Genomic DNA, 25,272 nt, shown 5'->3' on the forward strand with positions numbered 1-25,272 from the left:
AAGAATCAAGCGTATGTAAGCTTTTGAACGGGGTTATTTTTATAAATTCAACTATTTTCTCTTGTGGACTATATGTAAACATCTTTTATGTGAAATATCTGATTCAGGTCAGTACTAAAAAATAAAATGCATTTTGTATAATCCATCTTATTTTGATAAAATAATTAACACTTTGCAGATTCTGCAAGGTGTATGTAAACTTTTGACTTCAACTGTAGTATTACAATTTAAAATAACCGTTTTCTTTTTCAGTAAATTTTTAAAATGCAGTTTATTACTGTGATGCAAAATTTTCAGCAGTCTTTAGCATCACACAATCCGTCAGAAATCCTTGTAATATGCTGCTTTGCAGTGCAAGATTTTTTTTTTTTTTTTACTGGATGCTTTGAACAATTCAAAAAATAAAAATCTTACTGACTTTACCTTTTGAATAGTAGCCTATAAGAATGTTTTTTGCTTTGTTTTAAAAACATACATTTAATACTCAACAGTAATTTATTTGTACATTTAAGTACCTTACAAAAGTGCATAATACTGTAACTGTTATTTGTGTTTTGTGAAGGTCGGATGCATTCCGGAGTTTCGTTGACTACTGCCTACTAAAAATTCCTCAGGACAGACCCTCCTCAGCAGAGCTCCTGCGGGTGAGTAATCACGCGCACACACAATGTTCACACATACAGGGGAAGTTATCATGTCACATATAAAGTCACTCATATGCATTGCTCATCGAAGTTCAAGCACGACTTCTGAGTGCCCACACACTACTGTTAATTCATTCCCACTCTGAGTCACGTTCTCAAACACACTCTGTAAACACACTTGCTGGGCGAAGGTGAAATACTCATGTGATACTCACACATGGGTTGTTATGTTTAGGCTCAGAAATGTAAACTTCTTATGCAGTTTAATCTCACATAATGAGACCTTTGACAAATGGCATATGGTCAGGTCTACATTACAGCAGGTTATGGCACAAAACTACTGAATTAGACTGTCTGAGATATAAAACGGTCAACCAGAATATGTGCAGGTTTATTAGAAATTATACAGTCACAATAGTAGACTTTCTTAGCAGGCTTCAAGAGCAGTTGATTGAAAAGCAGAAACTAGCAGTGTGTAAATACTAGTTACACAAGCTTAATTTCTTGTGTTTTATTTCTGGAATTTTGTCATTCATAAATTGTGCAATTCATAACACCAGTACAGTTCTTTTTAAAGAAATTAATACTTTTAAATCAGCAAGGATGCATTAAAAATGAATGTGACATTTTTACATTAAATTAGAAAAAACATCTATTTCAAATAAATGCAGTTCTTTTAAACTATATTCATAAAAGGAAAAAAGTGCATGAAATTGCAAAAATAAGCAGCACGATTTTCAACATTGTTAAAAATAATACATTCATTCAGCATTAAATCAGCATATTAGATTTTTTTTTTCTGAAGGATCATGTGGCACCGAAGACAATGAGAAATGGCTGCTGAAAATTTATTTAAAATCGTTATTTTAAATAGCAATAAATAGCTTTTAAAAGGTATTGCAAGCGTCCTTTCGGGTCATTTTAAGTTTGTTAAACTAGTGATATGTTTTTAGCACAGGAAACTCTGCTGTCCACTTGATTACGGAGTAACTGTCTTAGTAACGTATGCCCACACGTTCCTAAACCCCAATTCATCATGTGTAATTCGTAAAAACGTCAATATCTGCACTTTTGCAGAGATAAAGACGCCCCTGTGCAGTTGGTGAGTGTACTTCCTCTTCGCCATATCTGTCAGTACTTCCTGCTCTCATGACAGTGGGTTCCTTACTCATCCATCCCTGCTGACTCACACACATACACGTTTTCAAACGCACAGCCAAGCGCTCAACCCACAGAGCATGTCATTCTGCTGTTTTTTCATTTGCTCACTTCCTGTGCCAACTACATCCTTGGAGGGTTAATAAAAGCAAGAGGAATTTTCGATTGTGCGTGTCTAACGTAACTAATATAACCATGACTTTCTCTCAACCGAATCACTGGGGCTGTAGGTGGACATATTGCTGCGCGGTGACTAATGTTCATGATATCGTGCTGTGGTGGGAGGCTTATGGATTTAAATCGTCACCAAAATAAATGTGTGATAGAATATAACGGTACAGTTGGGATATGGGTAATTGTTGGCTGCAGGGAAGCTCTGGATACAGTATCATTAAGGGATAGTGCTACCGATGCGATTCGTTTGTTTGTCTGTTTGTGTGGGTGCATGTTACAGGTTATGGTTGATCTCATTGGTGGACACAGGTAATCCTATTTAGCCCTGACAGCTTAGTGTCAATGTTAGGTATGCACTTCAGGCACAACTTCACAAGGGGTGGGTGGTCCGGGGTGAAAAGGATCCCGGGGTCTCTTTCATGGGCGCCTGTGGGATTTCATCTGATTTTTTTGCACCACAAAAAAGTTTTTTTCAAAACTCTTTATATGCTCATGTTAAAATTCTACTTGAAAAAAAGTTTTAAAGGACTAGTTCATTTAAAATTGAAAATGTGCTGAAGATTTATTCACCATCAGGCCTCACTGAGTTTGTTTTAGAATTGATTGGAAGAAATTTAGCATTACATCACGTGCTCACCAATGGATCCTCTGCGGTGAATGGGTGCTGTCAGAATGAGAGTCCAAACAGCTGATAAGAACATCATCATAATCCACAATAGCATTGTTTGATGATTAAAAAAAATAGCTCATATGGGCCATTCTACAGAATTGGTCCAAAGTCAGCATTGGAAACGTCTTGAAAAAATGTCTTTTTCCAAAAAATTTGTATGTACGCGAGTTAAGGTACTTATATTATAATATAAGGTACACATTTTTAGTAATTGTGCAGTTAATTCTTATATTGTATTTTCAGAAAGTTTTGGAATATTTGTCCTCTCCCCAAATGTGTCACTACCAAAACAGTTATAATAATTTAATTAGAAGGGTTATATTAAGATTTTGCTTACATCTAGATTGTAAATATATATATTTTTTCTATTTTATAATTTTTTTTAAGAGGTAAATCCATAACAATTAAATGTTTACAAATAATTCAAGTGTAATTTATGAGATTTGTTGTATTTTGAATCCAATTTTTCTTTGTAAAAGGCAAAATGTTTATCATACTGATTTCAAAATTAAGGATTAATTAGTTTGAATATACATTGAACCAAACGTCTTAGTTGATAATTCAGTGTACTTTATTTTTGACAAAACATCCCATGTTTCGGTAGTGACAGTACATTTTTCGGTAGTGACCGTAATGCTTTGGTAGCAACCACACCCATTAAAGAATTGTAACTCACTAAAACATGCTAAAATACCAAAAAATTGCAAAACTGTACTAAAATTTTGTTTATTTTTGCCAAATATGAGGATTATGTGTTCCCTTTTATCACTACTGAAACAATGATGACATGTTTTGGTGGTGACAGTTCTGTGGGATAACATTCAAAAAAGAAAGATGTCACTACTGAAACTGGAAATGTTTCGGTAGTGACAATTTTGCATACTTTTGAACCTAGCTCAAAGATGCCATTCAGCACATGTAGCACAGTTCTGAACAGTGGTATGCATATAAAAACTAAATGTTATAGAATAACTCCCAAAAAAGTGTGCTTAACTGCAGAAAAAGGTGTTCAGTGACATTCTTTAAAGTTTCACAGATTTTTCAGATTTTTAACACATTTACCTCAAAATGATGAGACCTCTCTACTCACATCTCATAGCTATGAGAGAGAGGGACACAGGAATATTTTATGATCATAAATTTATGGGTTTAATTAAAATCAGTCTCGGCCAATAGACTAAAACGACTAAAACACTCTTTCGGTAGTGACATGAACAATGCGGGACACATTTTTAAAATTTCATAGTTTATAAAGAAAATAAAAAAAAATAAATGTATTTGGAAAAACAACAATGAAAAAACAACAATGGAAAAAAAATTAAAAAATTCTGTCACCTATCATTTTCATAAGTTGAATTTTAGGGGTTAGGGTTCGGGACAGCCACCTCCCAATTGAAAGTACCCAATAAATGATGATTTTCTGTTTATTAATCTTACTAATATTAAAACAAATGTTGGGTCTCAATAAATAATAGAAGGATCTTAATACATTTCTAAGATTTCAATACTTAAATGCTTTTTAAATGTGTTTTTTGGTTGTGGGACAGCACTTTGCACCAGTTCTGCAGAATGACCGCTATATATCTTGGAAGGCCTGAGATTGAGTACATTTTCAGTGCATTTTAATTTCTGGGTGAAATATTCCTTTAAATTTCTTGAGTATTTCTAGTATTCATGCATCTGTTATACACTAATATAACACTGAAGGCTATTTGACTGAAACAGTCATAAGCTACAGTACATTTGTAAACATTTTTAAACCTGAAAGCAGCAAAAAGCAACAAAATGATCAAAGATGTCTATCTAGTGCAACTTCAACATGAAAACCACTGTAAACAGCATGGAAGGACCTGCTTTTGATGTGAATGGATGCTTATTCACATGACATAGCAGTGGCTGAATTTTCCTCAAAGTTACCTCTCAAAAAGTAGCCTTTTCTTTCAGTGACTCTCCACTTCAGTGCCCAGTGCCATTTGTTCTCTGTGCTTCGATATCTTGCGGACCACAAAACCAGTCATAAGGCTCAATCATCAAGCTGAATAAATAGGACAATATTTGGCCGAGATACAAATATTTGAAAATCTGGAATCTGAGGGTGCAAAAAAATATTGGGAAAATCGCCTTTAAAGTTGTCTAAGTGAAGTTCTTAGCAATGCATATTACTAATCAAAAATTAAGTTCTGATATATTTACGGTAGGAAATTTACAAAACACCTTTATGGAACATGATCTTTACTTAATATCCTAATTATTTTTGACATAAAAGAAAAATCAATAATTTTGACCCATACAATGCATTTCTGGCTATTGCTACAAATATACCCATGCTGCTTATGGCTGGTTTTGTGGTTCAGGGTCACATATTGTCTTTCTGTTTCACTGACTGAGAAACTGCTTTAACTGATTCAGTGACAGCGGTCTGAACAATTCACATTGATTTAGACTGTTTTGCAAACTCGTTTGGCAGTTTCAGTAAAAAGAAATAACTGACTCAAAATAATGATTAATTCACTAATTATTGGCATTGCTGATTCAGTCATCAAACATGTAGGTCATGCATGATCACTAATATATATTCAAGTCAGTTTGAGGTGCTATTTTTTTTTCAACCTAGTCCACGCAGAGGTTGAAAGTGGGGGTAAAAATTAATTTCGACCCAGTTTTGGTTTCCCGTTCTGCCCTAATACCTCAAGACTGTCCTTCCAAGCTCCTTAAGACCAAAAAGAGGTCATTAATCTGAGTCTTGCATTCATTTATTCTGTTCCCACCACTTCCCCAACTGCTGTCTTAATCTCACATGGGGTCTAAATCCACCTCAATTCTTGACCTACAGAGGTCTTGTCGATTGAGAACAAGTAGTGGATATCACTCACGATCTGACAGTTAGAGCTGGCTCTCTGCAAGACTTCAGATTATGTAATTTCCTCCATTTAAATGGGATAATCCTGTAGATTAGTTTCCTCCCCATGCTGGTCAGTCACAGATGTCCGTTTAGAGTGGCGAATGCTTATCTGTGTTATCATCGGGAAGCCGAGCTGTTAGCTGTAACTGTCTTTGCCGGGCTTAACGGTTGAGCCGTTTGCTCTGCAGCACTTTACCCGCTCCCAACACAGACGTGACCTGCTTAAACTAAACATGTTTTAAACTAAATTTGTGATTTCATTCTAAATCAGTCTAAATGGCTGTTGACTGAGAGTAGTGGCATTTATTGAGTTATTTTAACCAATCAAAGGGTGAACCAATGTTGATTAGGCCTCCAAGATGGGTTTATGCTTTAGAGCATTTTGTCAAATGAGTGAGAAATTGGTTTTGTTGACTGTTAATGAACATTTATTGTACATTTATGTTAATGAACATCTTGTATGCTCACCAAGGCTGCATTTATTTGATCAAAAATACAGTAAAAACAGTAATGTGGTGGAATATTATTGCAATTTGGAAAGGCTGTTTTCTATTTTAGTATATTTTAAAATATTATTTATTCCCGTGATGGCAAAGCTAAATTTTTAGCATCATTACTTCAGTCTTTAGTGTAACATGATCCTTCAGAAATCATTTTAATATGCTATGTTTTAATGCTCAAGAAACATGTTGAAATATTTTCTTTAAGGATTCTTTGATAAATAGAAAATTCAAACAAACAGCATTTATTTAAAATGTTTTTTTTTTTACATTATGAATGTCTTGACAGTCAGTTTTAATCCATTTAATGCACACTTGCTTAAAAGTATTAATTTCTTCAAAATCTTTATAACACCCAATTTTTGAATGGCAATGTACTAGAATGGTTTATGCTTTGGAGTAAATATGTTGTCGGATGAAAGATAATGTTCAGTAATATCAACAAAACCAAACGAAAATAGGTAACCAGTTGACTTTAAACAGTTAACTTAGTTTTTATGGTTAATAAATGTTTAGAATTAACCAATCCACCTCAGACAGTCCAAGGTTATTGCTTCAGAGCAAAAGATATGTTGTCAAATAAATAACATTTATTAACCTCAGCGAAACCAAGCAAAAACAGGGAACCTGTCTACTTTGAACAGGTTTATGAGAATGGTTTATGACTCGAAATACAAAAAAAATACCAAGAGGAAGAGTTTTAGAGTAGGTGCATGGTTTAGAGGAAAAGTTGCTGTAAAGAGTCCCAAGAGGAGGATTTACAGTAAACGTTTAAGAGCGGCTGTTTCGAGGAATGGGGCAGGAATTGATTTGGATTTTGGATTGTGCTTCTAACGGTGTTCTCCCAAATAAATAAATGAATAAATGACTCCAGTTGGCCCAGTTGAGTAATGGAAAAAACTGCAACACGACCAATTAGTTTTCAAAGACTCTTGGTTTGTGGTTTGCAGAGTACGGTTTTGCGAAGCCAGTTAACATTGCACACATGCAGCCACTTGAGCTCAAATCGGTTCTTCTTTTATTTCCATTGAGGAGGTGAGATCAAGTCCTCATTTAGCCAGCCATGTCAGAAACCCATCTCCATATGGCGTATGTCCACTCAAGGCCACATTACACATGAGCACCCTCTAGTGAGCGAAGGACAAACACGAAATGACGTAATTCAGAGCACAAGCGGAGTAATCTGGCATGCTGAGAGGATTGAGACAGTGGGTTTATTTCATGGCAGTTGAATTGCATCATGCTTAACCCCCAAATGTTTCTCCTGGAATATTTGCTTTTATGAAACAAATGCAATTTGTGTAGTTTTCAGGTGAACAAATGGCCAAATAAAAACACACTTTCCTCTCAGTGTAAATTCCTCCTCATAAATTGAATAAAACCCAGAATCCTGATTGATCAGAATGTTTACACACACAAGTGGTGATCACCAGCTGTTGCTCATTTTATTTCCCTTAGCGTGGTTAAAATTGCAAAAACCCAGTTCAGTTTGCAAATGCCCTCTTTGTCCCTCTGTCTGTTCCAGCATGAGTTCGTGAGGAGAGAGCGTCCTCCACGGGTCCTCATCGATCTGATCCAGAGGACGAAGGATGCGGTCAGAGAGCTGGACAACCTGCAGTATCGTAAAATGAAGAAAATCCTCTACCAAGAGAAACACAACGGCCCAATGGGGGAGTCTCAGGAAGAGGAGGAGGTGGGTACAGGAAATACCCTGAAAAGTGAAAGGCCCCCTTGAGTGTCATACACACATGTTGACTTAATACTTGCCTGTGCGAGTTGCATAGTGGTCAGCGTGCTTCCTGTTGTTGCGTGTGGCTACGTGTTATACACAACAGGCAGCCACTGTCTTTTCTTGCTTACAAATTTTCTTTACATGTTTGCCACCTATGCTTTGTTAACATCAGTTTTGATTTATCATAGAAAAAATTGTGATTACAGAATGATTTAGTGCCAGTCTGTTAATTTTAAAGAATGCATAGAGAAAAACTGCAACTTAACTAGACTTAAGGGATAATAACCTAAACTTGACTACACTATAAATAATTCAATTTAAAAGTATACAGCATTATATACAGTACTATACTGAATTGTCAGTGTCAACGATATTGAACTAAACTGAAGGCATATGATACTATATACTATACTATACCATACTATGCTATAATTTTAATGGATGGATAGAGAGAAAAAAGGCCACAGCTGGACATAAGAGATAATAAACTAAGCTGGACTACATTGTAAATGGTTACTTTAAAATATACTGCATTATATACAGTACTAAACTGAATTGTCACTGTCAACTATATTCAAATAAACTAAGGGTATAATATACTATACTATACTATGATTTTGATGGATAGAGAAAAGGCTTAAGGGTTGATAAACTAAACTGGACTACATTATAAATAATTAACTTAAAAGTATGCTGCCTTATATACAGTACTATACTAAATTTTCAGTGTCAACTTCATTGAACTAAACTGAGGGTATATGATACTATATACTATACTATATTATCATTTTAATGGATGAATATAAAAAAGGGCCACAACTAGACTTAAGGGATAATATACTAAACTGGAATACATTATAAATAATTAGGTTAAAAGTATACTGCATCATATACTCTGTTATACTGAATTGTCAGTGTCAACTATATTGAACCAAATTGAGTGTATACTATACTATACTATACTATACTATACTATACTATACTATACTATACTATACTAATTAATGGACGGATAGAGAAAAAAGGGCCACAACTAGACTTAAGGGATAATATACTAAACTGAAATACATTATAAATAATTAGGTTAAAAGTATACTGCATCATATACTCTATTATACTGAATTGTCAGTGTCAACTATATTGAACCAAACTGAGGGTATACTGTACTATACTATACTATACTATACTAATTAATGGACGGATAGACTTAAGGGATAATATACTAAACTGGAATACATTATAAATAAGTTAAAAGTATACTGCATCATATACTCTATACTGAATTATCAGTGTTAACTATATTGAACCAAATTGAGGGTATACTATATACTATGCTATACTATACTATACTAATTAATGGACGGATGGACTTAAGGGATAATATACTAAACAGAATACATTATAAATAATTAAAAGTATAAAGCATTATATACAGTACTATACTGAATTGTCAGTGTCAACTATATTGAACTAAACTGAGGGTATACTGTACTATACTATACTATACTATACTAAAAGCTTACACAAGCACTGTATATGCTAAACAGTTATGTATATTTTCTGTATTTTTGTAGTTCTATGTACCTTACTAAAGTATACTTTTGTTCAAAAGTTAGGGTCAATACGTTTTTGTTTTTGAAAGAAATTAATACTTTCATTAAGCAAGGATGCGTTCAATTGATCGGAAGTGAAAGAAAAGATATTTTTTTTTAAAATCTATCCCATTTTATTTTACATTTCTATTCATCAAAGAATCCTGGAACAAAATATATAACCATTTCCGGTGATTTGAGTCATGGCTGCTGAAGATTCAGTTTTGACAGGAATCAATTACATTTTAATATCTATTAAAATAGAAAATAATTATTTTAAATTGTAACAAGATTAAAAAAATGTGAAACTAAAAAATGAGCTATTCCTTTAAGTGTAGATGAACAAAATGTGATACTACACTGAACTATGTACTGTACAGAAATTACTGCTTTAGATACCATACTGATCTTACCTCAACTATGTATTTTATTGAAGTATATACTGCAAACTGTACTGAATTACACCGAAAGTACATGGACCTACATATTTTCTTGGAACTACACTAAAGGTAGAACTATGCACTATTTTGAACAACATTGAACTATTAAGTGTCATAGGGGCTTTCAGTAATGGTGTGAACATGTCTCTGTTCTACAAATGACTGCTATCATACAGGCCTTGGAATGAGATGTGTAAAGTGCTCTCAGTAATTGACATAAATATGGGCGTTCAGTAAGGATGATGATCAGTTTCTCCATCTTTTGCACAGGATGGCGATCAGGCAGGCTGTAAGATGAACAGTTTGGGCAGTAATCATTCCATCCCCAGCACCTCCGTGAGCACCGGCAGTCAGAGCAGCAGCGTCAACAGCCTGCAGGAGGTGCCAGATGACTCCTGCTCCGAGCTGCACCACGACTACGACAGCACCCTAGAGTCTTCCACGCACCACAAAAAGGTCCCAGACACATACACACCGCCAGAAATCACCACAAGTTTTAAGGTGCACAGACTGCAAATCTTTTATTTTTCATTTAATTGCTCACCATATTTCCATTGATGCTGACAAACAAAAATGGAACATATGCTCTCCAGTCCATTCCTGGAAATCGTTTCCTGTGTTTTTCTCTCTGTCAAGCTATTTAATTCTCAGAAGACTGGCTTGTTACAATTTAATGGTTCACACACAGGGCATAGAGAAGGTATACTTAAAGTTAATTTTACATTTATAGCTCTCTTACAAAATAAAGTTCAAAGATGCTTCCCTCCACGAAGTATGCATACATGTGCAAGTACTATAGGGGCTAAAAATGTTAGGTAACACTTTACTTAAAGCCTTATATAATGCGTTATGCATTAAAAGGTATAATGCATTAGAATTATTCATAATGTGCATATTATACTATACTATACTATACTATACTATACTATACTATACTATACTATACTATACTATACAGAAAGCTTACACAGCTACAGTATATGCTAAACAGTTCTGTATATTTTCTGTATATTTGTAGTTATATGTACTTTACTAAAGCATTATATACACTACTATACTTGATTGTCATTGTCAACTATATTGAACTAAAATGAGGGAACACTAATGCTATACTATACTATACTATACTGAAAGCTTACACAACTACAGTATTTGCTAAGTATATGCTAAACAGTACTATATAGTTTATTGTAAACAGTACTATAAATTAAATACAGTACTATACTGAATTATCAGTGTCAACTATATTGAACTAAACCTATACTATACTGGACTGTACTGTACTATACTATGCTGAAAGCTTACACAACCATAGTTTATGCTAAACTGTTACGTATATTTTCTGTTTTTCGTAGTTCTATGTACTTTACAAATATATACTATTAGTATACTATTGTTTAAAGGTAAGGGTCAGTAAGTTTTTAATTTTTTAAAAAAAGTACTTTTATTCAGCAAGGATGCATTAAATTGAACAGAAGTGAAAGTAAAAATATTTGTATTTCTAAATAAAGGTTTAGAATACTATATTGAACTAACTTAAGATATAATGTGTATAATTAAAGGTTATAAAGCATTATAATTATTCATAATGTGCATTGTTATACATTATCTTGTCATAAATAATTGTAACCAAATTTAAAATAATAGTTTAACAATTAATTGGTAAGTGTTATATGTATTAACTGTAGAACCAATTATTTATGAGATTGTACAATGCATTATAATGTGCACTACAAATCATAATTAATGCAGTGAAACTAGAGTTATGATGCAATATACATAAAGGCTTTAAGTAAAGTGTTACCAAATGTTGTTGTTTGTGGTTAAATGATGCTTGTCTAACAACACTCTGGGAAAATTATTTTTGCAGTTGTTACTAGTTATAGTCAAAGAACATAGGGGTCAAAATCACTGACAATGTGTTTATATTATGGCTGCAGTTAATTGAAATAAAACCAAAATTGTGCTATAGATTAGTGCAATTTGCAAATCACAAAGGGTGCAATTTAATTGAATAAATGTATGGACATCCCAAAATATTCATATTAAGAAAATACAGTTGCACTGTAATATTATTTTAATATTATTATTTAATAGATGGATAAAAAGAAAGTAAGAGATAGATAGATAGATAGATAGATAGATAGATAGATAGATAGATAGATAGATAGATAGATAGATAGATAGATAGATAGATAGATAGATAGATTGTTATTTGTTGTTTATTGTCATAGTGACATAAAATCAGAACTTTTGGGAGCAAATTGTGAAGTCCTTTATTGCTTTTTAAATAGCAATTTTTATAAGAAAAATTTTTCCCTCTAGCGCTTTTTACATTCTCTGAAAGTATGTGATTTTGGAAGTTCACATGCACTTGCACACGTGTGATTGATTGACACTTCCTGTCGTTGAGGAAATTACATCAGCATGTAGGAGAAATATGAATAGACTTTAGGGGAACTGAAAAGCCCTTCAACAAGTTGTATTTCATTTAATTCACTGAGAGAAGACAAAGCCGTTAGGAATATAAATGCTTCGGGTGGACGAAGCTTGTGGGTCAATTAATGAAGATATTTTAAGATAGAGAGCTTGAATAGTCTCATGTTGAAACGTCCCTGCTGATCCTACAGCAACATAGTATTTAAAACTCCTCCTGCAGCTCTGGCAGGGAAAACGTATAGCTTGAATGGACTGCAAGACGCTTTGGAATAAATCCTCAAGAGATTACGTTGTCACACCAAATCCTTGACTGATTTTTATGTGCTTTTCGTCCTTAGGATCATCAGTATATCCGTGATGACCTTCCTCATCGGGACCACCGGTCGGACCTGCGACCGTCCTCGTCGGAACGAGCTCAGGCTCATAACTATAAAAACCGCGAGCGCTTCGCCACCATCAAGTCAGCCTCACTGGTGAGGAAAAAGAATGACATCATCCTTACTGTCATCCTCTCTTCCCCCTCCTCTCCTGCTTTACTCTTTCTTTTTCTTTCATCCTTTTGCTTTAATACACTGCGGTCATTTCTCTCTCTCTCTCTCGGTGGTCTTTGCCTCCTTCTTTTCCTGTTTAACCCTCTCTTTATTCGGGGGGAAAGACAAAAAGGCTCCTACTTTTCTCTTTCACTCTCACGTCTGTTGTCAAGGCAACATGATTCAGTCAATAGCCAGCTGCACTCCTCGCACGAGTCATTGGTGTTGTTGTCTACTATTAGTTAATACGTTGTGATCCAACACAAAAGGATACTCTTCATCCAGTAGGGTTTTGAGAAAAATCAGCTTTTTAAAAGCGTAAGGTCAATGCCAGACAATTACGACACAAATAAAGAGTTCATTATGCAATTAGGCGTGAAAAATAATCTATTGTGATACAACCACTTCCACCCTAATTGATGAATAAATGGAGATCATGGGCAGGCAGTGTAGTCGATCGCAGTATGCCTGGTTTAAATGATGATGTCACCTGTTTTGGCTCCATTTTGCTGGAGTGTGAACGCCCTCTAGGGGCAGACAACTGTAGTGGACTTTGTCTGATACTACAGACACTCATCTATCATTTCAGATGATCACAAAGGAGTTTGGCTTTAGTGGGTTTATGGGCATGGGGCACAGTCCTATTCTTTTTTTGTTTTTCATCGACTTGTTGGTGGAATCAAGTTTGCGCTTTTTATTTATCAATATGGATTTTACAGTCGTGTAGAGTGAGACTCAAGGACCTGGGCAATGCGGGGAAAGAGACTCTCTTTGTGTTTCAAATGAAAAGCTATAGAGGAGGGGTGAGGTGTAGAAAGTAAGTGAGACAGGAGAAAGGAGGGAAGACAAAAGACAGAAAATGAGAGGGGAAGACATTAATTTAATGAATGATATTGATGTAGATGTACTGGAAAAACTATGAAAAGAGATGAGAATGTCTTAAATGCATAAGAACGGAGGTTTGTTGCAGGTTGTAAATGTAAATGTTGTATCTGATAAATCTCCTACATAAATCTCACTTTTTTGTTTCTTTGTTTTGTTCCAGTAGTTTTTAATTTAGTCATTTCCTGCTCACACTTCCAAAACTTAGTGATCTGTCATGCTGTCTGCTCCCTACATATGCTGTCACCTTCTCCACTTTCATAATAAAAATTTCCTGATAATTTACTCACCCCCATGTCACCCAAGATGTTAATGTCTTTCTTTCTTCAGTCGAAAGAAATTAAGGTTTTTGAGGAAAACATTCCAGGATTTTTCTCCATATAGCGGACTTCAGTGGGAGCCAATGGGTTGAAGGTCCAAATTGTAGTTTCATTGCAGCTCCACATGATTCCAGTCAAGGAATAAAGGCAAAACAATGCAAACAAAACAATGCAACAATGCCCATTTTACTTGCTCAAGACCATGTGTTTTTGTTCAGTAAATTATCCACATGGTCTGGTGAACTACGAAAAAAGGCGCTCGGCAGGATCTGAAGTCACAGGCACTCAAAAATAAACGAAAAGCAAGCCGATAGACATGATTGACATTTGCTGGCTTTGGCTAGCCTTTAAGCTAACGCCTACGATGTGCCTGTTATGTATCGCTTCAGTAGAGTTATTGTAAGCCTATTTGAAGTTACACCATTTACACAAAACTTTTCAGATTCCTACTAATTCAAAATAATCCCACACCTTAGTCTTTTGCGTGGTCATGAGGTCTCTATAAGGGCATGTGAGGTCTGAGGTAAAATCGTAGTTTTCACCCAGATACACTTTTTAAAAATAATGTATTGTTTTTCAAACGTTTAATTTTAACTTATTTAAAATGTTTTAAATGTAACATTGAAATTATGGCAATTTCAATGATAAAATCATGTTTATTTTTTCTGTGGTGTAGTCGACTGTTGTTTTCAGTGTCGACTAGGAGCTGTACCGTTCAGTCGACTAGTCGACTAGACCTGCACATCCCTACTTCAAACTAAATCAAACAACAAACTGATATGACCTCATTTTGAACAAAATCAGGCCAAAACAAATCTCGTTTTGAGTTTGTTTCGACATTTTGAAACAGCTCACCAAAGCAAACTTTTTGGGGATGTTGATTTTGGCTCCTAAACACCTTTGGGCTACCATTGGTTCATGGCCATTACGCAGTCGGTGGATGTGTTCTGAAACTCCACGTTCTTTGACGGAGATATTTTTTTTTTTTTTTTTTTTTTTTTTCCTTGTTTTCATTATTCATTTCACAGAGGTCAAACAGGAGAACAATATCACCATCAAGTTAGTGAAATTACTAGCAGTAGCAACATGAAAACACTGAAGTGTTGAAGAGCTGAGCTGGTGTAAATGTATCCATACATGTACGATCACTCACGGAGAGACTAATTTAAATTTAAATCCTAGAAAGAAATTGCAACGGAGCTTGGTGTCGACGACCCGGTGTTACGCAAAAAGCGACGTAGAGAAACATCTGTGACAAGTTTTCCAAAGTCATGAAAAGAATGAAAATAAATAGTGGAGATAAGGCAGCAAATCCAAATACATGTTTCAAATAAATGTTGTTACACTATACTGCTGCTGCTGTTGTTTTTTAAAGTGAATTTAAAAGGTATGCAGTAAATGAAATGCCAAAAGAACAGAATAATAAACCTTAGTTTTCATCAAAATGAAATCATGACACCACGTAAATTAAAATAAAAAAAGTTTAATCATTTACAAAGTTTAATAAAATAAATGAACAATAATAAAGTAACAAACGGGTTTGTGTTATTGAGATGAGTCCAATATTTTTTTCACATCATGCTAAAGTTTTCAGACTGAGCCCTTCTTCCTATAAAGGACTGATTATGGAAATGGAATGGTTCTTTTGTATTGCAAACTTGACTCTGAACTGCTGCTAATAATTATTCTTTTGTCTATAATATTCTGACCATTAGTAACGGTCTCATACCTAGATACACTTCATCATTGCATTGTTGTGTTTAGGGATATGCGCGAGAGGCGCGACACATGTTAACATCATCTACAGCCCGCCTCCAGCAGCACAGGAGTCTGGAATGTTTGAAAACAGTATCGGCGCTCAGCCTTATTTCGAACTTCTTTTTGTCCCCAAACCAAGAATGAAAACGAACTTCGTTTGAAGTATATCAGACTCTTAAGGGTCTGATCTAGCAAAACAGTCATTTTTTTAAAAAAATATACAAATTTATATACCCTTTAACCGCAAATGCTCGCCTTGTATTAGCTCTGTGATGCGCGTCCACGACGTTATGCATTGGGTAATCATGTTGAAAAGGTCACATGTGGTTAGTTTGTCTGCGGTGTATTTTGGTTCAAAAATGGTATGGCGAAAAACCTAATTTCAGCTCTAACCTCCAAATTGTCCAACATCGTTGTTTTATCTTTTTTCGCTTTGTAAAACACTGGGTCACACGTGACCTTTTCAACTAGACTACGTAATGTGTGATGTGGACGCAGAGGTAGTGCAAGATGAGAATTTATGGTTAAAATATATATAATTTTTATTTTTTTCTTAAAAAATGGCTGATCATTTGCTAGATAAGATTCTTATTCCTCGGCTGGGATTGTGTAGAGCCTTTTGAAGCTGCATTAAAACTGCAGTTTGGACCTTCAACCTTTTGATCCACTATATGGAGAAAAATCTTGGAATGTTTTCCTCAAATACTGAATTTCTTTTTGTCTAAAGAAAGACATGAACATCTTGGATGACATGGGGGTGAGTAAATTATTAAGAAATTTTTATTCTGGATTAAACTAATCCGTCAAGCAGACCAAAGACTCATAATTGATTCCAAACAAGTTTTTTGTTACCATGTTGCCGAGCTAAAGCGTGATTCCCTAATAAACATACAGTTACTGTTCAAAAGTTTTTAATGTTTTTGAAAGAAGGCTCTTTCCCAGGCTACATTTATTTGATCATGCAGTGCATTAGTAATATTGTTAAATGTTATTGACATTATATATATATATATATATATATATATATATATATATATGTATGTGTGTGTGTGTATATATATATATATATATATATATATATATATATATATATATATATATATATATTAGGGGTGGAGCCGAACCCGAATACGGTATTCGGAAAGGCACAAATAGCGTGTTTTTACAAATACTTATTTCGAACAAATACTTAAAAAAATATTTGTATTCGGGAACAAGAAAAACTTTATATCAAAAAGCTGCGTTTCCTCATGAGACCGCAGTGCACGCCCGCATGAGCGAGTGAGTGAGTGACATTCAGGAGTCGGAGGGGTTGGGGGCAGGGCATATGCTCCCAAAATTTAATCTGCGCGACCTCAAAATATATTTGGAAGCATTTGTGCGAGTGCGAGAAATCGTTGCGGTGCGACTTGTTTTTATTTCTTTACAAAACTTTCGCTAGCCGAACTACTGCCCAGACCGCTGTGAGCTGATACAGTGACAGTTTCGCCGTTTTCTCCAACATTACATAACTAATGAAACTCGATCTGTACATTCTTAACAGATTTTAGATATTAGTCGTCAATCACTCCCTGTCACTGACACTGCGCTCCGCTGAAACTCGGAACCGGCCGTTTTTTTCTCTCTCTCTTAACCAACCTCTGTTCCGGATTTGCACAAACTACATTGCAATTAGGGGTGTGTGATATGACGATTTTTGATTGTGGACAATTAAAATGTCTCCACAATCTGCTTTTGAAGAAATATACTATATTTTGTGCTACAGCGCACTTTCTGGCATACATTCACATCAAATGATAACTCCACTCACGCAGGGGCGTAATTTCCACTGGGGACACACTTTTCAAAATCCCGTTTGTGTCCCACCACTTTTGAATAGTTTTGTTAAATTAATGTCTTGTATTGTCTTTTTCATTCTCTAATGGCAGTACTGAATTTTCAGCAGCCTTCAGTGTAATGTTGGCCTTTAAAAAATTATTCTAATATGCAGAATTAATAGAATGTATAGAAAATTCTTAGCATTTTTGTAACATTATAAAAATCTTTAATAATTTGATTATTGAAATGCATCTTTGTTGAATAAGGGTGTCAGTTACTTACTGACCTTAAATTAAATTTAAAAGTAACAAAATTACCAAATACCTGATTTCAAAGGGATACTTCACCCAAAAATTCAAATTCAGTTATTACTCACCCTCATGTCGATCTAAACCTGTAAGACCTTTGTTTATCTTCAGAACAAAAATTAAGATAAAATATGAGTGCTTTCTGACCCTGCATAGACAGCAACACAATTACCATGTTCAATACACAAAAAGGCAGTAAGGACATTGCTTAAAATAGTCTATGTGACATTAGTGGTTCAACCATAATTTTATGAAGCTACAGGAATACTTTTTGTGCACAAAGAAACCAAAATGACTTTATTCAACAATTTCTTCTCTTCCGTGTCAGTCTTCAACACGCGTTCACGAGAGTACCGCAAAGCTTGTGGTGCTGCTGACGCTTCATAACATTACGACTGAATTACTGATGTCACATGGACTAATTTAACAATGTCCTTACTATGTTTCTGGGCCTTCATCAGAAATATCTTAATTTGTGTTCTGAAGATGGATGAAGGTCTTGCGGGTTTGGAACAACATCATTTAAATTTGATCCAAAACAGTCGAATTTGAATCCAGTTAGGGTGCCCATCTGTGTAACCTTTAACCTGGAAGTGTTTCTTTCACTTCTTCCCATTCTTCGTTGCCACCCGGGCTTAGTGCTGTCACATGCCCCTTTGGTGTGGCTGATGGGGGCACTTGGGCAGAAAGTGATTGGATTGGTGATTGCGGTTACAGTGGGGCTACTGATTCAGGGCGATTAGGAAATTTCCCCCTTCAACAGGCGTCTCATGTGACTGGCCTACTAAACGCTGCTTAGCCCGCGCGCAGGGCCAGGCCTTTCTGAGAACCTCATTCATTCACGGCGCACCTGCGAGGAGAGAGGAGAAGCAGTGTTCACCCTCTCTCTTTATCCCCATCCCTCTCTCGCTCTCTCTTTCTCTCCCGGGGGTTTTGAGCGAGTGCTTTTGGGGGATGTAGTGCAGGCGAGACTCAATGTTCTCACGGGTGGTTTATTTCGCCAACATGTTTGGCTTGAGGAGTTCAGGTGGGAGTTACGAGAAACTCAACGAACAGTTTGATCTGGACACGCCCTTCTTTCAGGTTTGTCTTCTGGGGGTTTGTAGAAGTCAAGGAAACGGTGGGGTTTTTCTGTTTGCATTTATATATTTAGTTGCGTCTGTGACCTTCTAGATCTAGAAGAGGCAATGTTGAGATGTGTAACATTCACAATTGCAACTTTTCCTCTTTGTCATAATCAGATATTGCAGTACAAATTATAATTATGCTTTGACAATTTTCTATCATGCTCCATTTAAATTTGTTCGTATAAAAATATAGTGCTTGTTGTTTTCACATGCCTTTGATGTCACAAGAATGTTTAGTCTTACCAACTGCTCTGCTGCAGATGTCATGGCTTTTTTTCTGTTTATTCTGTTTTCATAATGTGAAAGATGACACTGATCATCTTGCGATCTGGTTACTCAATTCAATGGACAATATCTAATGAATTATTCCACTGGACTATCTCTCGTTTCTCTCCCCAGATACATTTTCATGGGGATGCTTTAGAAACATTTCCACTGGTGTAAAGGTGCCAGTAGGGATTAAAAATTGGGAGAAATGCTTAAGTTTTCAAGGAGGAAAATGCATGTAACCTGATACCTATTTTTGTAAGGTTTACCTTTACCTTTTTGTAAGTCGCTTTGGATAAAAGCGACTGCTAAATGTCTAAATGTAATTTTGAGTGCTCTGAGAATTCCAAATTTTCTAATCAAATTTTAGAGTTTAGAGTTGGTCACCATCATTCAATCATCAGTTCTTTCCAAGAACACTGACAAAAATGTTCTAAAACTACACTGACAGAATCTCAAAAGTTCACCTTCGCTGACCAAGTTCTGTTTCATCTAGGTAACACGTCAGATTCATGAACATGAGCAGGAAAATGAGCTCAGAGAGCAGATGTCGGGGTACAAACGCATGCGACGGCAACACCAGAAGCAGCTGATCGCTCTGGAGAACAAGCTGAAGGCAGAGATGGATGAGCACAGACTGAAGCTCCAAAAAGAACTGGAAACCCACGCCAACAATGCCTTCATTGAGCTGGAGAAACTTGCCAAGAAGCACGCCATCCAAACAGACAAAGAAGTGGGTGATCTTTCTTTGTTCTTCTGCTGAAACTCATAGTTTATAGTTGCTAGCCAATCAAATATTGGTCAGTTGAAATTGATATGATTTCTTTTATGCCAAAAATCATTAGGGTATTAAGTAAAGATTATGTTCCATGAAGATATTTTGTAAATTTCCTACCATAAATATAACAACACTTAATGTTTGATTAGTAATATGCATTGCTAAGAACTTCATTCGGACAACTTTAAAGGCGATTTTCTCAATATTTTTTTTTTTTTTTTTTGCACCCTCAGATTTCAGATTTTCAAAGAGTTGTATCTCGGCCAAATATCATCCTGTCCTAACAAACTATACTTTAAAGCTTATTTCAAACTCAGTTTAAAAAAACTGACCCGTATGACTGGTTTTTGTGGTCCAGGGTCACACATAAAATCTTTGTACAAAGTTTAGAAAAGAAATTGGTTCAAAAGTTCATGTAGATCATGTGAAAACTGCCCCAATTTGTACTATTCTTTTCCATATTGCTTTTAAACATGTAAATAGCCAAGGGATGCATGCTAATTATTCATGTAGCATATGCTGATTAGTATGTTAATGAAGCCAGGGAAGAAAATAGAACTGTGTGGTTTTATTTTAATTTCCTCAGGAGTTGTTAAGTGTTTTTAGTGTTTAAAAAAAGCACATACTGAAGTTGCAATTAAATTTACAGTGACATTAATGATAAATCTGTGTTGTGTTCCTCAGATGAAAACACTGGCAGCTGATGAGAAGAAATTCCAGCAGCAAATCATGGCCCAGCAGAAGAAAGAGCTCACCAACTTCCTTGATAACCAGAAGAAACAGTATAAGCTGTGCAAGGAGAAAATCAAAGAGGTTCTTGTTTAGTTCTTCTAAGTTAAAAACTAAAATTGACCCTATTTACTAGAAAATAATATTATTCCAGATATTATTCCATTAATAAAATCAAATCCTGCCATACATTTTACTTCTCGTAAAAAACACTACATTACGTGTGTAAAATGGGTTGCAAATTCTATTTTATGTTGACCTAAAAAGGGAGTATTTTCTGCAATAAAAAATAACTTGTATAAAATCACTCTTCTTTTAATTTCTTTGTCTCTTCTTGTGTTTCATATGATTCTTCATTCAGGAAATGAGTGAAGACCACAGCACACCTAAGAAAGAGAAGCAGGAGAGGCTGTCCAAGCACAAGGAGAACATCCAGCACTCTCAGGCTGAAGAGGAGGCTCAGCTTCTGGGTCAGCAGAGGGCTTTCTACGATAGGAACTGCAGAGCCTTCAAACGCAAGATCATGGTCAAGAGGCACGAGTTTGAGCAGGAGCAGTTACGAGAGGTGGGGATGAAATGCGTAAAGAAAAAAAAAGACAAAAGACTACTTACAGTAGCAGTCTGAAATATGTATGTTTAAAAGTTTCAGTGTCAGTAAGATTGTTGTTTGTTGTTGCAAGATTAACAATGCAAAATGTTTCTTATGCACCAGATTTCACAGTATTACTATTTTTACTGTTCTCAATCAATAAATGCAGCTTGGTGAGCATAAGAGACTTCTTTCATAAACAAAACAAAAAATCTTACTGACCTTACGCTTTTAAACTGAAGTGAGTATGCGTGTATATATACAGGATAATCACATGAAGGGTTTTCCCAGGGTTAATGCAACATTTGAACCATGTCTCAAGGTTGATGACTGTTTTCAATTAATCTGATTTGAAAATAAGCAATGCAGCAATGTGCAAATCTCTTAATCTAGTGCATTAATCTGCAGGAAACCTTCGGAAGCATTACCGGTTGTAACCCATATATGGTCTATAAAACAATAAATATGATGCATAATCCAGTGGTTTCAATCCTAGTCCAAATTTTGGATGTTCTGCCTATTCAAATCTGGTGTTGAAGCTTCTTCTAATGGGACCCACTTGCATATCAACACCTTATTTATTGTGCTTCAGTTATGTGATCTTACCTTTTACTATTGTAACCTTTGCTAACTAAGGCAAGCTATTAGTATTACTATTATTGTTGTACATACTTATGACTGGGGATTTGTTTTAAACCACTAACTTTGTTTTGTAACTCATCACACAGAAAAATGGCTTGCTGAAGAGGTGTTGCTATTACTGTAGCCAAAAAAAAAAAAAAAAAAAAAAATATATATATATATATATATATATATATATAAAACTAAATATTGAGAAAATCACAAAATCACCTTTAAAGTTGTCCACATGAAGTTCTTATCAATGCATATTACTAATCAAAAATTAAGTGTTGATATATTTACAGTAGGAAATTTACATAGTATCTTCATGGAACATGATCTTTACTTAATATCCTTATTATTTTTGGTATAAAAGAAAAATCGATCATTTTAACCCATACAATGTATTTTTGGCTATTGCTACAAATATTAGATAGATTACAATAGATTTAAAAGAGACCTTATTATTTGAGTAACCTTAGGCAATATTGTAATGTTAATTTCTGTCTTTCTGTCAGGAGTTGAATAAGAAGAAAACCCAGAAGGAAATGGAGCATGCTATGTTGATCAGGCAAGACGAGTCGACCCAAGAACTTGAGCACAGACAGCTGAAGACGCTACAGAAACTTCGCATGGATCTGATCCGACTGCAGCACCAAACAGAGCTGGAGAACCAGATCGAGTACAACAACCGGCGAGAAAGAGAACTGCACAGGAAACATGTGCTCGAACTACGGCAGCAGCCCAAGAACCTCAAGGTACCATCAATTGTGAAAAAAAAAAAAAAAAAAAAAAAAAAAAAAAGCATTTCTTATTACTTAGCTATATATAGTGTGAATTTAACCTACAAAATCTATGTAGGTCTCATTGTTTCAATGACTGTGATTGCAAAATTAACCTTGTTTTAGATATTATGAACATTAGCAGGTCAGTGAAGACCGATGATGTTTTGACGTCTTTATCTGAGAAATGTTTAACATTTAAACATTGCATTGCATGGGTACTCAGCTCATTTTAATATCAAAACAGTAATGCTTTACAATAAGGTTTCATTTGTTGACATTAATTAACTAAGTTAGATAAACTAACAATAAAACATGCTTCTAAAGCATTTATTAATCTTAGTTTGTGTTAATTTCAGCATCTACTAATTCGTTGTTAAAACCAAAAATTAATATTTTTTTTTTTAAAGGACCTGAGCTAAAATGGGCTAACAGTGTACAGTTACTTTCTTTTAATTGAAATTTAATTTAACAGTAAATAATGTAACAAATGCATTGCTTGTTGCTAATGTTAGTTAATGCATTAACTAACCGAACCTTATTGTAAAGTGTTACCAAAAAAGCCATCCTTTGAGGCAAAATGCATATTAGATGATCATTTTTGTCCTGAAAAGGCTGTCAGTTTGTGTTTATACAATTTTGAGTTTTGTCTCCTGCAGGCTATGGAGCTCCAGATAAAGAAACAGTTCCAGGATACGTGTAAAGTCCAGACAAAGCAGTACAAGGCCCTGCGGCACCATCAGCTAGAGGTGACCCCCAAAAGCGAGCACAAGACGGTGCTGAAAGCCCTGAAGGATGAGCAGACGCGCAAACTGGCCATCCTGGCTGAGCAGTACGAGCAGAGCATCAATGAGATGATGGCATCACAAGCAGTGAGTAAAGAAACAACACCGTTAACCATTGTAGAGGCCAAGAAGTTCACATCAACCATATGTTTTAGTATCTATGCGAGATAATTTTAAGGAATTGACAAAGCATGTAATGTCCATAATGTGACATTTTTAAGGGAAAAAGAATAAGTAGTGGATAATAGTGTGGTGATATTTGTAACAGTGTTTGCTAAAGTAGAGTGCAGCAGGAGTAAAAATTTCCATTCATTTTCTCCATAGGGAAATTGATTTTTAATGGCTACTTATAAACCTGTAAAAAACTGCTGTTCCGAAGGTGTTAATTGATAGCAAATCAGGGCTCTATGCTTACTTTTCTTTTTAGGAGCACTTGTGAAACTCAACATTTCAGGAGCACCTTTTAATCAATAATCGGAAACTCTAATAAAAAATAAGCCTTCCCATTATGAGGTGATATTTGACTGATTGAGGTGATTTACAGGGGAATTTTGTTTTTTCTTTTCTAATCGCATTTTTCTAACTTCATTAAAAGTATGTCATCTTTTGTGTACATTTTTTTTTTTTTTTTAATTTCTAATTAAAACAAAAGAATAAGAACAAATCAACCAATCAAATGAAATCAGTATTAGCAAAATTCATTTGTATTACAGAGGTGGCACAGGAGAACACAAAAGTGCCTTGTAGGTGTATTTTCATGTTTAATGACGCTCAGAGGTGGCATGAGTGCAATCAACTGCATAATTTATGTTTTTAATATAAAATTTTGAGTATAGAAATATTAAATGATTTAAATAACTGAAAAGATACTTTAAAAATGAAACTAAAACTGCCAGTTGGTGGCGGCAAGTCACTGATTTAATTACTGAATCATTCATTCATTTGATTTGTTTGAATGACTGATTCATTTAGGAATAAAGCAAGTGACTGTCTTTATGAATGGGAAACTGAATCATTGACTCAGTAGATTACGTACATTCGTTCATAAACGAAACGCCTCTGTGTTTGAATGGAGATGCGCAGCGGCTCTGTTGTGACTATTTTTGATGACGAAATCAGCAAAATCAGACAATAGTGTTATAGTCAGACAATGTAAGTCACTTAATATTACCTTCTTGTTTATTTAACTGTAGTATTAAATCAATATCTCATTTACAAACTCCCTTAAAAATCATTAAAAGCTGTCACTCATCTTAGTTCACCTCAATCTCACAAAGTTCCATATAATCAACGAAGCTCTCTACACTGCACAATGAATCTCTTATTTACAGTCTCTCTACACTTTGTTTATTAAAGGATTCGTGAGATATGTCTGTGATACATTACTCAATGTTGTAAAAACACGTAGAAACTTTTTAAGCTCCCCTCGGCGTAAACACAAATACAGTATGCTGATCGGGTCAGTCGCACTGGTGCTCCTAAATATTTTTTCAGTGTCGCACGCAGTAATTTTCAGTCGCAAATGGTTGCACTGTAGAGCCCTGTATATGCTTTTCTTGAAGCCATCCACTTGCATTATTTCAACTAGATTTTAAAGTAATTCTTTAACAGCTGAATTTGTGGTGGAAAACTACATTACCCATAATGCAGTAAGAAAATTCCACCAATCAGAGTTCTAGCGAGCAAACTGAGCCAAAAGGGCTTTTCAAGGAAAGCCCTCTCTCTTG

The 25,272-nt window shown here is 35.1% G+C and overlaps 1 protein-coding gene across 1 annotated transcript in view; it reads left to right on the forward strand.

Moving 5' to 3' along the window:
• Nucleotides 1-25,272, forward strand: part of taok3a (TAO kinase 3a) — an 81,410-nt gene that overhangs the window by 52,770 nt on the left and 3,368 nt on the right. The window contains 9 exon segments of the mRNA XM_051109612.1: nt 563-644; nt 7,574-7,741; nt 10,083-10,313; nt 12,590-12,724; nt 19,758-19,994; nt 20,724-20,852; nt 21,130-21,333; nt 22,497-22,736; nt 23,420-23,632. Of these exon segments, the coding sequence (XP_050965569.1) occupies nt 563-644; nt 7,574-7,741; nt 10,083-10,313; nt 12,590-12,724; nt 19,758-19,994; nt 20,724-20,852; nt 21,130-21,333; nt 22,497-22,736; nt 23,420-23,632 (1,639 nt within the window).

The sequence above is a fragment of the Labeo rohita genome, chromosome 5 (genome assembly GCF_022985175.1).
Source record: "Labeo rohita strain BAU-BD-2019 chromosome 5, IGBB_LRoh.1.0, whole genome shotgun sequence".
Classification (NCBI taxonomy): domain Eukaryota; kingdom Metazoa; phylum Chordata; class Actinopteri; order Cypriniformes; family Cyprinidae; genus Labeo; species Labeo rohita.